Source organism: Heterocephalus glaber, unplaced genomic scaffold (genome assembly GCF_053883595.1).
Source record: "Heterocephalus glaber isolate CG9 unplaced genomic scaffold, H.glaber_assembly_v1.0 deba00001755, whole genome shotgun sequence".
Classification (NCBI taxonomy): Eukaryota; Metazoa; Chordata; class Mammalia; order Rodentia; family Bathyergidae; genus Heterocephalus; species Heterocephalus glaber.
In genome coordinates this window covers 142708-159690 of record NW_028258453.1, presented here as the reverse complement: position 1 = coordinate 159690, position 16983 = coordinate 142708, and the positions used below count along the sequence as shown (strand labels likewise).

The 16983-nt window shown below is 51.4% G+C and overlaps 1 protein-coding gene across 5 annotated transcripts; it reads right to left on the bottom strand.

Annotated features, from left to right (window-relative positions):
- Nucleotides 1-258: 258 nt before the first annotated feature.
- On the bottom strand, nucleotides 259-16983 carry Znf488 (zinc finger protein 488). Of its 5 annotated transcripts, XM_087201112.1 has the most exons (3): nucleotides 16865-16983; nucleotides 16143-16228; nucleotides 259-14091 (listed from the first exon to the last, which is right to left on the bottom strand). In XM_087201112.1, the coding sequence occupies exon 3, from the start codon at nucleotides 7731-7733 to the stop codon at nucleotides 6789-6791; it is 945 nt and encodes a 314-aa protein (XP_087057238.1). In that variant the 5' UTR covers nucleotides 7734-14091; nucleotides 16143-16228; nucleotides 16865-16983; the 3' UTR covers nucleotides 259-6788. The 5 variants fall into 5 exon arrangements, with proteins under 5 accessions (XP_087057238.1, XP_087057239.1, XP_087057242.1 ...); XM_087201113.1 differs by lacking the exon at nucleotides 16143-16228 and having other exon boundaries at nucleotides 16865-16942; XM_087201116.1 differs by lacking the exon at nucleotides 16143-16228 and having other exon boundaries at nucleotides 259-8011; nucleotides 16865-16940.

Below are 16983 nucleotides of genomic sequence, written 5' to 3'. Positions count from 1 at the left end.
GACCCGAGGAGTCGGCCCACAGAGGGAAGTGGCTTCCTCATTTGTACATCAGCCAGGGAGGAAGGCAGGTGCTGTGGCATAAACATGGACTTTGACACAGCCAGGCCAGCGTGGAGATGGAAGCTAATTCACACTGCCCCCGGGGGATCCTGGAAGTCTCTCCAAACCTGTGTGTCCCCCTGAAAATGAAGGAAACAGGTAGGTGTGGTGGTGCAGCCCTGTCATCCCAGCACTCAGGAGCCAAGGCAAGAGGATTGCTGTGAGTTCGAGGCCAGCCTGTGCTACATAGTGAGACTCTATCACGAACAAACAAACAAAAAACCAAAAACCCAAATAGCCCAGAAATGTGAACCACATCTATCCAAATTTGCCATCATTAACTTGAATCAAAATTTCTGTCCTCTTCACCTGAGAGTTGTGGAATAAAAATTGTTGGTTCATTTGCTCATTCCTTTCCCTTCCCTCTCTCCCTCTTCCTCCTCCTTCCTCTCCCCCTCACTTCTCTTCCTCCAACTGGGTCACTCTGTGTAGTCCAGGCTGGCCTTGAACTCACTATGTAGCCTGGGCTGGCCTCAAACTTTCAGCAATCCTCCTGCCTCAGCCTCCTGGGTGCTGGGGTTACAGGTGTGCACCACCAAACCAAGCTCATTCATTATTCTTTCAACCCATAGTTATTGAGCCAGGTCCTGCAGACACTGAAGATGTGCCAGCTCACTCAACAGATAAAAAACTCCTCTCTCACAGAACTTACTTCCAGGGGTCAGCATCAGCCAAGCAAGTGACTGACAGCTACCCTGACAGTTTGAGGTTGTCCTTTCGGGTACCCCTGACTTAAAGCTGGAGTTCGAGGCCTACATAATAAGATCATGGCCTGAGGAATGATGCTGGATCGATGAGCCTGGGCCAGCGGCACTTGGTTCTTGGCATGTGCAACTCCAGGCAGCTGCGGGGCCTCACCCTGAAGGGTCAGACTCGGCTTCCTCATCATTGGCTTTCCCAGAACACTCTGACATCCAGTTCTCCTTTCCAGTGTGCCCCTCACATACACCAAAGGCACCCTGGGCAGTATAGCTGCTCCTCAACTCACTATGGGTTATTTCCAATAAGCCCATTTTAAGTTGCAAATATTATGAGTCTGAAGCCCATGGAGCCCACCTCACCCACCACACTCACAGCTCAGCACCACAGTGCACTGCAGAGGGCCTCATGTCACTCACAAGTTTGTCCCTGTCCTGCACCTGGAAAGAGGTTGGCCCACCTGTCTTTCCCTTAGCCGAATCGCTTTCCTTCACCCCTGAACTTTTTCAACTGGGGATTGGCTGGGCCGTTGCCTGGTGCTCGAGGCTCTAGGTCTGATCCCCAGCAGGGCCAAAATAAAGAAATACAGAGAGGGTTCAGGATTTAGCTCAGCAACACCATGCCTGCCTTGCAAGCACAAGGTCTTGAGTTTGTTGGTCCCTGGTACCAGAAAAAAAAAAAAAAAAAAGAACTACTTGAGGCTTTTCTGGCCCTTGCGATGGGGAGATTCCACTAATATATTCTGAGCTGAATTCAGGGTGGTGGGGGAAGCAGAAGCCCCCAGAACCTGTCACCAAGCTTCCCCTAGACGTTGTGTGGATCTAAACATACAGTACAAGAAAAGCAGGATGCTCTGGTGAGTTCCTGCCTCAAAATAGGAAAAAAGAAAAAAACCCTCTAAAACCCAGACAAACAAGAGAACTTTAAAAAGGGGCTGGGGATGTGGCTTGAGGGTGGAGCTCTTGCCAGGTGTGCACAAGGCCCCGGTTCCACCCCCAGTGCTGCAAACCAAAAGCAAAGCAAGAAAGCAAACCAAACCCAGCGCTTCGACCAAAGACCCAGCCCCAGACCCATCCCACAGTGCTGCGCCGTCCTCAGGACTGCACTGGGCTGAACTCTCCCCTTCCCTTATGTGGTCCTTCCTTCTTCCACCTGAAGGCCCTGCCCTGACATCGAAACTGGAAATGGGGGAATCATCTTGTGCCCATCCTCTTTCTGACAACTAGTAATTACACAGGTTGCCAAATGACCTTCCACGACCAACGCTGAGCCTGTCTTCTCTCTCCAGTCCCAGAACCCTGCCTGCGTACACTCTCCATTTTGCTTCTCTTTTGCCCACTCTTCCAATCCATCCCTGAAAATGAATCTGACCATCTGGGGACCTGCGTACCAGTCGTCCATGGCTTTCCATAATCCCCAGTAGGGCCCAAGCTAAGCTGCATCATGACCCGTGCATGTTGGCGCCGTCAACCTCTCCATCATCCTGTCATCCACCCCCTCCTCCTAACACAGTGTTATTTTGGTCTCTCCTTGTATTTCCCAACACCCTTGCACTTTTCCAATCTGTTTTTTTTTTGAGATAGGGTCTCACTAATGTAGTCCAGGCTGGCCTCCATCTCACGGTGATCTTCCTGCCTCAGCCTCCCCAGTACTGGGGTTACAGGGATGTGTCACCAGGCCCATATCACTGTGGTATGATCTTTTAATTCTTTTGGGAAGATACCCAGCAGAGGGATAGCTGGGTCAAATGGGACTTCCAGTCCTAGTGAGGTGATTAGTTTCAGTAGCCTATTCTAATACTCCAGACTCTTCTTGACTTACAGTGATGAACTCATTTTGTAAAGTCAAAAATGCAGCAAGTAAAAAATGCAGCCGATGCTCTGATAAATCTGTTATAAAGGTGAAAGTGCAGAAGCTGAGCCACTGTAAGTTGCAACCATGTGCAGAACTGATTTAACCACTCTATCTACAGCATTATCATTTCACCATGTAATCAGTACAGCCATGGTTTGAGATGTTACTGCAGTCTCTGAGGTGTGATGTGTAGTTTGGGCTCACAGCACAAGTCCATGTTTCCAGTGCTCAGGGGCCACCTGCAGCCTGGGGTTCCGTGTAGAATTTCACAGACGAACAGTCAGGAGCTCTGCTCCTCTTATACTTTGGTCTCTCGGGCACTCTCACACTGGCTGTGGTCATCTTTGTCCCCATCCTGCTGTGCACCACTCAGAGGCAGCACCATCCTAGCCTCCTGCTACCTGACACTGGCTACCTGGCACAGGTGTGGGATGCCTGTGACCTCACATGAAGGTCAGGATGTGGGAAGCAAGTCCATGTCGTCCCTCCAAATGCATCCTTTAGACACCTGAACTGAGTGAGCTGGGGAGGGGCTGGGGCGCTCAGGGGCAACATGGGGAAACAGGGTCCCTGGCTGGTGCTCTGCATCCTGCTTGAAGGATGATCAGGAGTCAGACACAAGGCCCCTCCAGGGCCTACCCAGAGTCCTGGTGAGACAATTAACTCTACGAAGTGCACAAACCAGACCTTGTTGCCTAAGTGGAAGAATGAAATCATGGATCAAAGGATGAAGTTAGGAGAGTGTTTATTGGAAAAAAATAAGCAAAATAGCTCCTGGTTTCTAGAGGGGACTCTGAGAGTAGAATTCCATGTCAGCAAGTGCATTGACTAACCCATAGTAGGAATGCAACAAAGGAAACCATGCAGCCTGAAGCCACTTGTGGGCCAGAAATCCTGCTTCCAGGTCCCCACTGCAGGGCACCAGCTCTTTCTGCTGGTCCTTGGGGATTTAGCTGTGACCTAGAGTAAGGACCTTCCTGTTCTTTGCTGAGCAGGGTGCCCAGCAACAAAAATAGCCTCCTTATTTAAGCAGCTTAGGATGGCGAAGGAACCAGATGACAGGAGCCTCCTGCCTCCAGCACATAGCTAGACAGGAGAGGGGAAGCTAAATCTAACCCCCCACCCACCCCTGCTGCACAAGTCCCCTTCCCAAACCCATTTGAAATTGTTTTCCAAAACTTTTCCTAGCAAGTGTCCCAAGCCAAAGCCCACTGGTGAAAACCTCTTTTATCAGTGAAAGGGTTATCCTATGAAATTCATATCTTATGTGCTGTATGATCTTTAGACCTTCCACATGACCTCTCAACAAACAAAACTATGCAACTGACTAGGCTGTGAGAAACCTGTGTGAATTCTAAGTGGCTGTCCAGAACATCCACTGCCTCCAGGTGATGACACACCCCCACAGAGACAGGGCTGGCCTTGGGTTTCTCTTGTGAACTTTCACCCTGAGGGTTCTCTTCTTATCCTCCCAGAAATGGGAAGATGAGTGAGCTTAGAAGGGCCAGACTCAGTACTTGGCCTGTTCAACAGCTGGGAGCAAAACAGAATTGGGGTCACTGGCTGTCCCCATAACTATCACCTCTGATGTGCTTCTGTGAGTCCAAGCACTTTGCTGTTCAAACAACAATCAGATCTCTGTCCTGTCTTGAGGCCTGGCTCTGAGCAGTCTTCACCGAAGACGTTGAAGGTCCATGTACCAAAGCCCGCCCCCACCATGGCCCTCCCGAGTCCAGGGTCTCATCCACGTTTGTTAATCTAATCACATGGGCATTTAGGTCTAAGATCCCTGATCCAAAGATTCAGGAATTGGCAACAAATTGAAATCTAGGATCCCAGCCTTCTGATGGTTTTACTTCTCTCCAAGATAATAACAAAAGAAGCCTCAATTTTGGTTAAAATTGAGAACTAAATTGAATCTGAATTCAGAATATCTTATTTTAGCCTCCTCTGCACATTTCAATGACTTTTTACAAACCTTAATTGAATGGCTGGGTCTGGGAGATGACTTATTAGGATATAATTTACCATTTTCTACCTCCGAATAGGAATTTTCTCTCCTGGGTTCCAAGAAGTTAGCTGAGTCTTTCTGTTCATGAACTCAGTGGCTTCTGTGATACTAAGAGACACCCACATTAGTTTGTTGCTTTGAATGGCTGCCAAGCAACTTGAACTTACATCAATTTTTTACCAAGATTAACTCCATTTTAAAAGTTGACTTTTAATAAAATTATATCCACCCATCTTTAAAAGTAGAGTTAAAAGTTGTTTAATTGTGTCTTCATAGCATCAAGCTTTCTCAAAACGCCCATACCACTTGTGAATGGCAGAACTGGGTTTTTAGGAGCAATAACGACACCTGAGGCCATTCTATTCCTGCGAGTCAGCACCCAGTCCAGCTGTGGTTCTGGAGGGTGTGAGTGGGGCAGGAGTGACTCCTGGTGCAGACCCCTCGGGAGTCCTACCCTTACCTCACCTCCACATGCCCTTCCATGCTGAGGACATCAGCGGGTTGTGGGCTTCAAAGGCCACTGGTATAAAGTGAGGGTGCACTAGAAATCCAAAGTCCTTTTCCATCCCAAGTGTCCACTGTGTCTTAATAGAGGACTCCATCTAAACGGACTTTACAGAAACCATGCTTGGTGCAATCAGGCAGGAAGGGACAAGCACGCACATCATTTTGCAGGTACTGAGACCCTCCTGAGAAGCGGACTGGAGACCTGGCGGGAGCAAGGCCAGAGCCATGCTTCTCATTCATTCACTCATGCAAATGCCTTCTGTGTGCCTGCACTGCTCTAGACAATGGAGACACAGCAGGTGAACAAAACAGAAAATTTTCCTCAATGCTTTTGTTGTAGTGGCAGGAGCCATCATACATGAGATAAATCAGTACAATACTTAGTATCTGACAAAGAGAAAAGTGCTCCGGAGAAGGGCAGTAAGAGTGTGTGTGTGTGTGTGTGTGTGCGCACGCATGTGTGTGTGTGTGTGTGTGTGTGTGTGTATGAGCAGTAAGATTCAGGTGGAGTTTGAGGCAGCCTTGGCCCTGTGTTCCGGTTCTTGAGTCACTCAGGAAGCCCCTTGTCCACGTGGAGCTATGCACACATGTGGCAGGCTGGCAAGGACAGGAGCTCAGAATCACGGGCCTGGGGTCTTGTTCTGTCATCCCTGCTCCTGAGCAATGGTCTGAGGAAGCTGTGAAGCTCTCTGAGCTTAGTTTCCATGAGGCAAGGTGAGAATTAGGCATTAGCACCAGGCGCTGTTGTGTGAAGGGGTGAGAGAAGAACGTCAAGTGCACAGGGAGTACCTGAGCTGAGCTGGACTTTCCCACCCTGCTCAGGACAGCAGTGTCAGCAGCCACCTCCTGTGCATATGCTATGTACTCTTGTCTTTTTGCAGACCCCAGAGCAGGGGGCAGGTTGGATTACTGGCCTGTGTTCCTTGCACACTCTTGGTGTCACCGTCATTGAGGCTTGCTCTACACATCAGTCCCAACACAGGCAGAGCCCAGATTTGATTCACTCTGCCGCTGGAGCCACACCCAGCGAAGGCTGCTTACCTGGCCTTGCCACAGACCCACGGCCAAGAAACACCTGCCTGTGCTCATTTGCCCCTGAGATTTCCTTGATGACAAGTCTAAGGAGTCCAGACAGTGACCACAGACCTGTCCTCCATGCCCATGGTGTGCCAGGCAGCAAGCAGGTCACTGTTCACACACCTGCCCTATCACTCAGACATGATCAATCCCACTTTACAGATGAGGAAACTGAGCCTTGGCAGGTTCAAGTTTGTGGCTCCAGCATGAATGTAGGCTTGCCTGCCTACACAGCCCATGCTGTGCCCCAAATACATTTCCATGCAGAGCACAGGGAACAAAGCCAGGAGCAGTCCTGCTCCTAGGGCCCATGGCTTTACTAGCCTGGATGAGCAAAGCAGCGCATCCCTTCATTTTAGAACTTCATTTCCTGGAAAGCCTCTCACAAGGGCTCACTGTCTTCTCCCAGTCAGGACTGAGTTGTTCATCCATAGATACCAAAGAGCACAGGGTTCTCAGACCTGGGACATACTCCATGCAGGCCAGGAGCCACCTCTGCCACCACTGGACACTGTCCCCAGGGCTCTGCCCCTCCACACTGCTAACTGTGCGAAGCCATGTGCCTAGAGAGGTGGTGGCGCTCCCGGAAGTGCTCGTGGCAGACGGGGCAGGTGAGGGCCTCTTGCCTGCGTGTCTTAGGATGGGGATCTGGCCCCACAGGCTCCTTCTTATGGTGGGAGCGCATGTGGAAGACCAGGTCGGAGGTCAGGCGGAAGGAGCAGCTACACCGGGCACACCAGTTCTGGGTGGACAAGCCCAGGGATGCAAGTGTGGGTGGCAGGAGGGTCCGAGAGGCCAGTGAGAGGGATGCCAAGGATATGTGGTCCCCCAGAGCCTGGCCAGGCTCTAGCCACAGTGTGGGGGCACCCTGGAAAGCTCTGTAGGGCAGAGTGTTCTGCGACAGCATTTGCAAGTTCCAGAGGTCCCCCACCACCAGCTTAGAAGCTGACAGTCGACTCCAACTAGGGACATCCACAGCTCGAAGGAGACCAGACAGCCCACCCAGGGCATTCTGGAAGACAGGCCTCTCTACGGGGCACTTGATGGGTTTGCTAAAGGCGCTTCTCTGCTCCCCACGGGCTGCACCAGGCAACACACAGCAGGCTGGGGCCCTGGGGATGTCTGGGGTCAGCTGCTGGGGGCCAGGGTGGCCCGTGGGAACCTCGCACTCCTTTTCCTGGGTCTGGCCGCCCCCTACCCTCTCCTGTAGCCTTGGCAGCTCCATAAAGGCCCTCGGCCTCTCCCCACTGCACACCTTCCGGGGCAGCGGCTCGCCTGGTCTGGGCTCACCAGGTGATACTGACACAGCCAGCTCAGCACAGGACACATCCCGGGCACCCCTGCCGGGGGCAGCCTCAGAGCCCAGGCAGTTCGTTTTCTCCAGCAGCATGGGCTTTCGGCCCTGACCCTGCTCGGGTTCACTCAGCTGCCATCTGTTTTCAGCTGAAGGGCTCAAGGGAGCCCCCTTCCCAGCAGCCATGGCCATCAGCAGGGTCCAGGTGGGCGGAGCAAAGGGCCTAGTGCGGCAGCCATCTGTCTGCAGGGTACGGGCTCCAAAGGCCTGGCTCGCCCCAGGGGAGCCGTGCGATCAGAGAGCTGCCTGTGACGCTGCAGGGCCACCACAGTCTGAAGAGAGGAAGCAACAGGGAGTGAGATGACAGCACCAGCCACCCAGGAACCATCCTGCAGGCTGAAGTCAGACAAACCCCAGATCTGCAGGCTTCCTCTGCTGTCTGTGAAGTGGGAGGCGTGGCCACGCTGCCTCTGGGGAGAAGAGAGAAGAGGATTGGAGGAGCTCAGAGGGCTTTGCACCCAGAGTGCACAGCTGGGTGGCAGCAGAGGGAAACATTCAAGGAGCAGAAGCCAGCAGAGGAAGACACCCTGGCAGGGCAAGGCAGAGACGCCAGGCAGAAACTGAGACAGAAGCAGTTCTGGAAGTGCGCTTTTGTGAGTGTCTTTATAAGGGGTGGTAAAAAAAATGCTGTTACTGAGTGCCACACAATGGAGCTTGTAAAAGCATTACACAGTGTCCTTCCCCACCTTACTCACCATATCTGGCACCATGTGACCTCTGGCTCTTCCTCAAAGTCAGAATGACCATGAAAGGAAAGCATTTTTAATCCATTTGGGACACTGAGGCACATGACTGCACAACTAGACCCTCATGAAGGAGGACTTCCAGGACTGCTTTCAAAACTGGGAAGAATAATGAGATAAGTGTGTCTGAAGGATGGGGGAATATGTTGAGGGGGATTCATGGCAATGTGTCTTTCACTTGACTGTAATAGTTTTTAATTTAAAAATTCACTGCATATTTGGGGCATACCACCTCTGTACCTACTTGTGCTTATGGGAAGGCACTCTCTAAAACCCTGAACATGTCAATTTCCCTGCAAGTTTGCAGCATTTCACTGTGCCCACAACAGGACAGACACCCAGGAAACCTTTGTGGATGAATAACAAGGCAGCAGGATGTGGGCCAAGCAACTAATTGTCAGAAGTCCACTTTGTCCTCCCAAGGGTGTGGCCCATCCAGGAGAATGTGCGTGGGCCATGTTCATGCAACCCCAAGGGAGGAGAGAGCTCCATCATGAGAAAGCTGGGGGTCTGCGCTCCTTGGGGTCCTTCATCTCTGCCCAGCCCACATCCCCGGTGACTGGGAGGCCCATCAGCAGCGAATGACAGCCACTGCTGTCCAGCTCCAACCTAAGATCAAAGGAGAGGCCCGACGAAGTGGGCTGGGCTCCTCACATCCCTCATGCCCACTTGCCCTGGTTCTCCTGCTCCACTGGGAACCAGCCCCATTTCTCCTTAGGGCCATAGCAGCTTCCAGCTTCAGTCCTTTGTGCTGCCTGGGGAGAATGCAAGAATGGCCCAGGGTGCTGAGAGTCACCATGGGAGTGAGGGGGTCACACGTGGACTCTAAAAGCACTCTTCCCTCAGGGCTGGACTGGGCTCAATCTGATGGAGGCTGAAGGAAGCAGAGTGAGGGTCAGAGCTCCCTAATGAAAAAAGACAAACATGTTCATCACAGTATTGTTTACAGTGGCAAAAAACTACAGGTAAATGCTTAATTCAGAGACACAGTAAGGAAGTCAGGTTGCATGCCCAGGATGAAACACTAAGCACCATGGGAAAGACTGTCACGGTTTGGGTCCTAAGTGTCCTTCACAGGCCCATGTGCCCACAGGACAAAGGGCCCCATGCACCCTAAAGATGACTTTCTATTCACACTTGGCCAGGCCAGACCCACTGTGAAATCCAGGGAGACAGAGGAGGGAGATCCAGGAATCCTTTCTCTGAAGACCCTTGTACTCCTTGACAGCCATTAACTCCTCTGGGTGCCCTGTGAGGTTGGCATAGGAACCCACTTCCCTTCCTTGTCTTACCCCAGCCGTGGTAAACATGGAGAGGCTGAGCCCATCATGCTATGCCTGGCCTTCTGGAAAGCCAGACCCAGGGGAACAGGGACTCAAGCCTGAGGGTCCTGAAGGACCCAGGGCAGACACTCACAGAAGTTCCACCCACACATTTGGGGGCCAGGGAACAAATCATGCTCAAAGACTATGTTTTCCTCCCAGTGGAAATCATAACCAAGTGCATGTTCTGCCAGAGCGTGTGACTCTCTCTTTCTGGCTGGACTTCTGGGTGACCTTCTGAGGCTGCCCACAAACCCAAGGAATGGCCTTCATCTGCAACCTGCCCACCACAGACCAGCTCAAGGCACGGGCAGCCCTGATCATGCTCAATGTCAGCACTGGACCCTGGATGGAGACCCCAACTGGTGTCTGGTCTAGGTCTGTGCCCCCCCCCATGGCATCCAAGTATGGTGTACAAAACCCTCAGGACCTGCTGGCCAATCTAAAAGGCTCCCTCCTGCCCCAGGTTCTCAAACCAGCCAAAGGGAAGGGAAGGATCTTGCTCCTCATGATGTAAAGCAGCCACCGGAGGGTCTGGCTTGGTTTGATGCTACGCTGCATCCCTCCTAACCAAACCCACCTTTTGTTCCTGCCACTGGGGCTCTCAGATGCAGCCCATGCCCTATTCTTTCCAGCTCAATTCTCCAGTCGACCCCAATGCCGTGATCATTCCCATCCCACCCAACCACTGCCATAACCTTCTAACTCATTCCTTCTAGGCTGAGTTGGCCAGAGCAGGTCTCTGCTCCATTTGTCCAAAGAACTCTGATTGGTCCTTGACGAGACAACTCATCCCTACTGGGGACCCAAGGCTGCCAGGATTCCATTGGAGCGGAATGAATGTCACATGCACACACGCATACAAACACACACACCCACACACACCCACCAGGGGCCAGTGAGTCCTCGTTGGCCAGCACCTGTCCACACCCAGGCCACAGCTGCCATGTAACAGCCCACAGGCCTCACCTGTCAGCTCGGCTTGGCTGACAGTTATGTCACGTCTATCCCCTTTCCTTGCTGGTTGGCATGCTAATTCTCTGGCCCCTCAGGAGTGCCAGGCTACAGCAGGGACCTGGGGACAGGGTCTTCTGCAGAGACAGGTGGCCAGCGGTGAGACTGGAGGGGGACACACCCAGGTTGGCCAGTCTCTACAGGCCAGAAGCACTCACTCTTGATCCCTCAAGCAAGGATCTACTAGCTTCTCTGTTCACTGGGCAAACCTCTGTCAGGGCCTGCTTGTGCCATGCTGCTGGGCACCCACAGGAGAACTAGCCTGCACCTGTGTCCTGGAAGTGTCACAGTTTGGTGGAGATGGCACTCCATGACCATCAATGAAGGCACCCAGGAGGGGTGTGCCTCAGCCCTGCTGCGGTGGCTCTAGCTGCCCTGCCGTCTGGCCACCGTACTGTCCTGGAAACCTATCCCCCAGTGTCCCTTTCAGCTGGTGAGCAGTAGAGGTGCAACCAGACTCCATGGAGCCCTGGTGGGAACTTATGCTGCAGCCAGCTGTTTGTATCATTGAAAGCTCTCAAAGGTTCTCCATCACTGCCCTGGAGCATTCCAAAGTCTTCACCATTAGAAACATTTCCCCAAAGCCTGAGGTGAGTCTTGGAAAGAGTGACTGAGCTCTCACCCTGGGTGACCTACAGGGACAAAATGCACAAACATCACTTGGGCTCCATCTTTCTGTCCTCTCCCTGGCTCATCCTCCAGCCCTGAAGAAAACAGAGCGCAGCATCCAGGCCTGCTTTTCCTCTGGGGCTCCAAGGAGGAGACACAAATCAGCTCTTAGACAGAGGGAACCAGTGAAGTTGCACAGCAAACAGACCTCAACATTCCCTCTTTTGCTAGAAGATTTAGTGCAAGTACAAGCGCACACTTGCACATGCACATGCACGTGTGCACACACACTCATACACAAATACACATCTTGACAAACCTCACAACCTCCTAAGCCTCTTTCTCTTTTACTCTTTTAATCTCTCTCCATTTCTGGTCCCTCTTTCAGTCTCTCCCTCCTTGCCTTTCCACACAGTGTTGGCCCTAAGCCCACACAGGAGCCCATTTCCTTGTCCCCCGGCCCCACAGCACCCTCTGTTCCCACCTCCACCTTTGTAGACAGGCCAAGAAGCTGCCCTGGGGGCTCAGGTGGCCTTTGGTAATTGGTGCCCAAACTGTACAGGGTGCTTGGGCCAGGGACGTGAACCCCATCTTCTCACACAAAAATGGAAACGTGGTTTACAGCAGAAAGAATTCAAGCTATCAGGATGCTTCCTGATGGAAAAATAAAAGGGAACCCTTCATCAACTCCATACTGTCTGCTTGCACTTAATTTCACTCTATGGTTTAATGCGCTTGATTTCATTTAATTTTCACAACCAGCACCCGAGGGAGACTATGTGTCTTAGGCCAAGCGCATTGACCCCCGATGTGCTGCAAGCCATCTTGCTAAGCTCGGCACTGCTTTCCAGCTTTCTGAGACCACGGTGGGTCTGGACAGCACCAACTGCTGAGCTTGATCCCATCCAACTTCATGCCCCATTAATGACACCCTCCTCATCTTACAGAGGAGGAGGAAGAAAAGGAGAAGACAATCATAATAATGAAAAGAAAGAGAAAGAGGAAAAAAGGAGGAGCAGAAGATACGACCTGGCTGGGGACTTTTGCCTGCCACCTGGGAGTCCCCAAAGGGCCACCTCTGTCTCATGAATCATCACTGCTTGGGACAGGTCACTCTGGCAAGTATGAAGGTATCTCCTAAGCTCCATCTGCAGCCCCACTCCAACCCCCACCCACCCTGACAGCTGCCAGAGGGAAGCTCTTTCAGGTGGAAAGTTAGGTGGCTCTGCCATGGCATGTTCCTAGGGAGGCCTGCCACCACTCGGTGGTCATTTTTTCCTTGCATAGCCATCATTTCTATCCCAAGACTTTCCCAGGGTGGACACCTTACTTCATATCTCATCCATCTCCTGGCTTCCCCCGGGTCACACATGACCCCCGGTGCCTCTCAGACGACCTGAAGCCTCAGCTCTAGGTCATTCCATCATATGGTCAGGGAGTCCCTGGGTCAGGAGCCTGATGACACACACAGCTCTCAGTGCTGTCTCACTCCTCTGGGGTGAGACTTCCTCTGGGGACTGCCACCACCCTAGACACCTGCATGGTCACCCTCTGTCCAGACATTCTCTGGGCAGAATGGAGCTTGTCCTTCCTCTTTGTCCTCCCAGACACCAGCTGCCCTAGGCAGCAAGGGATCTGTGCTGTCCTTGTTCATCTTGCTCCAGACCGAATATAAAAAGATGCTTTGTTGTCCTCAGCTGTCCTTGGTGGCCTCAGTTCATCCTGGGCTCTCGCTCTGACACCCTCCATTGGTCCTTGTCGCTCCATCACTGTGTGTGTGCTGAGAAGGACTCTTCTTGTCACCCTCAGTTCTCTTCACTCTGGCCTCAGGAAGACATCACCCGAGTCACACAGACATCACTCAGAACCAGCCCATGCTCTTTCTGTCTGGAAGAGGCTGACTGAATTCCAAGACTCTCCAACTGTTTTCAGTGTGTCCTGGGTCACATTTATGATCATGGGATCATAAAGTGACAGTCTTGGATACATTCTGACATGGAGTTCCCAGAGTTTATAACCTAACATACCTGGTCTTTCCTACCATAAGGGATAATTCTTGCTAAAGTTCCCAGCCCTCTTGGCCCACCAACCATGGTGCGTGCACTACTGACCCACAAGGCAATGTCATGTCCTAGGAGATGAAGCCTCTCCAGCCCAGGGTGTGGAAAGCACATGTATCTTTGCCTATTTCCCGCCCATGGGCACTCACTGCAAGCCAAGCATTCCAACAGCTGGGAAGCTCTGGCTACATTCTCCCACATTACCTTTCTGTAAGTCTATGCCTTAGCCAGGTTGTCCCAGCTAACCATCCTACATCCACAGAGAGGCTTGGGCTCCAGGGACAGAAGGTCCAGACGCCAATCAGACTCTGCCCTTACCCATCCTGTGACCTTGGCAAGCTTCTCTTTATAAACCTGTCTTCCCATCTGTAAAAAGGGTCACCTGGGTACACATCTCACTTGATAATGCTAAGAAGTATGGCTCAATAAATGTTTTAGAGATAAATTATTAGCACAAAGGAAGGGCCAACCTTCCTGCTGGCTCTCAAAGGCCAACACACAACAGTGTTCAATGAATGATGAAATGACATGGGCATCTTTCTCCTTTCTATTCCACTTACAGACAAAAAGAACTCTTGGTGAACGCCCAGACAGTGCCATTCATGTGAGATGTCTGAAGGCACTGTCCACCATAGCAACTGGCCAGTCCCTCTTGCTCTGAGCCACAGCTCTGAAACCAGGTTCTATTCAGGAACACACGTGCACTGCCAGGCTGTTCCTTGCTGTGTCTTCTTCTCTTCAGCTGAAACAAACAACAGTGGAAGACATTGCTTGTTCTTCCCATCTTTGTGGAGCCCCTTGTCCCTGCAGAGGTTTCCCAGATACTCTGGAAGATTCCAGAGTATGGTCACATATTAACTTCTTCTACACAGGGAGTGTGAGCTGCTGGCTTTTCCCAAGAAGGGGAATATGCTTAGGTCTGGGCAGCCTTCTCTCCTGAAAGTTAACCCTGAAGAGTAGTTCAGGCTCCACTGGAGGCTGGCTGATTGATGCTATGGAGCTGGAGAGAGGAAGGCTCCCTGGCCAACTTAGGATTCCATGCCAGCTACGACTGTTCCCCTCTAGCAGCGATGCCTGCTGTGCAAGCAAAGCCAAGTCCAGGGCTCTTGGCACAGCCAGTCCCGGGTCCACAGAGAGGTTGGCCATGGGAGCTCATGTGGAGGCAGACGCTGTCTCATCGCCTGCTCCTCAAAGGGGCTCTGCCATGCAGATTTAGGCTGGCCATCCCGGGGGATGGCCAGGACACTAGAACAGGAAGTGGAGTTCCAACACCAGCACCAACTGGCAAAGAGCTACGCTGTCTACAACAATATTTCAAATAGAACCTTGCCAGGGCTGCTGCCTCACAGTCACATTACAGGAAGGAGTCAGCTCTAAGTACTTAGGGTCCGAGGGACAATGTGGGGTCCAACCTAAGCCCAGCCACTCACTAACTGCACAGCTTGGCACAACCACTCTTAGCCTCGGTTTCCTTGTAAGTAAGATTGGGCTGTCGATCTTCACTGCCTGATTTAAAGAAGGCTCTGTGCATGAGCAATAGCAAGACCCCAGTAAATGGCAGCTCTCATTCATTAGACAGTTAGAGAATAAAACCAGGTCCTCTAGCCAGTGGTCATGACTCCTGTGGCAGCCTGCAGACAGTGGTCCACGGTTTATACACCAGACTACTTGGTCAGTCCCACTTACAGGCCAGCAAGAACATCATCTAAGAACAGGAGCACAAGGACATTCTTGCAGAGATACAGGCTATGCAGTGAAGGAAAATAAATGTTAAAGCACTGACACTGAAGACTCAGCTTTGTTCCTTTTTTTTTTTTTTTAATTAGTGCAACTGTTTTAAACACTAGTTGCCACCTCTTGGATTTCTGAGAAAGAAATCTGCTAAGTAAAGCAGATATATGAATCTAAACCGCTTGAAAAGCATCCCTTTCACCACTTACCTTCCAAATTCTAATCTATTAGAGGTCAGTGCTTACCTGATTCAAAAGAGACCTGAACTCCACATCTAGAAAAGTCTCCCAAACCTAACTTCCATGAACACACACACACTTCTGGGTTTGTCCAACAGTCCTTAACCTAACGTGGGGAAATTCTTTCATTAAACACATGGCCATCCTCCTCCAACATATTTCATTTCTCTTCACTTCTGTGAGATTTACCTAGTGCCAAATTTCCTATTCTGCATCAAATGAAAAGTTAAATTGGCTGAATTATCGAGATCACAGTAAACTACAAGATCAGGTTAAATTATTTCCATACAACCAAAGTTTTAAGTTGGTAATGAACATCTTTAAAAATAAAAAAACTTAGCTTACATATTTTATGTGCATTTCTGATATATAGGTATACAAACCATGAAAGCATCACTTAAAATGACATTATGTCTCTCTGACATGATTAACTTTTAAATGGAAACAAAAAAACCACCTCAATATACTTTATTCCTCAAAATTTAATGACACTTGCTTTCCTAAATTTTTAACTCAGTAAGGGTCTAAGATAATCTCCTTATTAACATAAAATATTTTCACACTGGCCCTCTTACCTAACGTGCACACAAACATTAATTTCAAATTCCCACAATCATCATCCTAAAATGTCTGTTTCACCCAACAATGATTTGTGTCACCGTCTGTCCATTAGTGACATTGACAAGCATTTATTTTAGAAATTTACCGTTTCTTTCTTGTTCCCACTCACACCCAGAGGCATCAAGTGCTCAGCCCTGGCCTCCCATTGTCTTCCCCAACCCAGCTCTCATCCCCGCCCCACCCCACCCCCGGGTCCCCCAACCTGGCACTGCACAGCCTGGGCTGGAGTGGGTGGCACGCTCCCCGACAGGCAGCTGCAAGGATTCGCTTCCTGGTGTGCTGTCCTGCCTATTAGTGAGGAAACACGTCAAGAGAAGGATCCCATGAATGCCTTGCCTCCAAAACCAGGTATTTTCCTTGTGTTACAGAGATATATCATTTGATCCTTTAAGCATTTTCCCCACAACGGGCACTGAACACGTTACACGTGCAGATCTTTGGAAATAATCTGTTGAAGGAAGGATCTGGGGCTGATGCGTGGCTTTTACCCCAGTGCCTAGCAGGGCCCTGGTCGAGACCGGCTGAGCACACGGAGGATTGGAGATGAAGGGACAGAGGGATGAGGGCAAGGATGGACGGAGCGAGGCGTGGAGGCGCGGAGAGACATACGGGGCGGGGGGGGGGGAGTGCAAAAATTCAGCCTAGGGGAAAAATCAAGACAGAATTTTCCTGCGCAGAAAAGAAATGGGGAGAGAGGGGGAGGGATGAGAAAAGCGAGCAGGAGGGCAGGGGGAACCGGGAAGAGGGACGAGACAGGCAAAAAGCGGGAGAGAAGAGACACCTGGAAGAGAGGAGAGCGGAGGAGGGCCCTGGAGAGCGCGGGGGAGGCTGGAGACAGGGAAGGGCAGAGCCCACAGGACTCGGGACTCCGCCCCGGGAAAGGCCGGGCTGCGGCGCGGCGCGGGACAGGGGCAAGCGTCTCACCTGCTCCGCGGCGTCGGGGAAAGGTGCAGGGTGCGAGCAGCAGCTCCGAACGCCCCCGGGAGCCCTGGAGTCAGGCCCCGCCTTCCGGGCTGCTCCCGCCTCCGAGGTGGGACCTCGGT

Excerpts from the sequence above, each read along its gene's own strand:
- Znf488 (XM_087201112.1), bottom strand. The coding sequence starts at position 7,733 with ATGGCCATGGCTGCTGGGAAGGGGGCTCCCTTGAGCCCTTCAGCTGAA.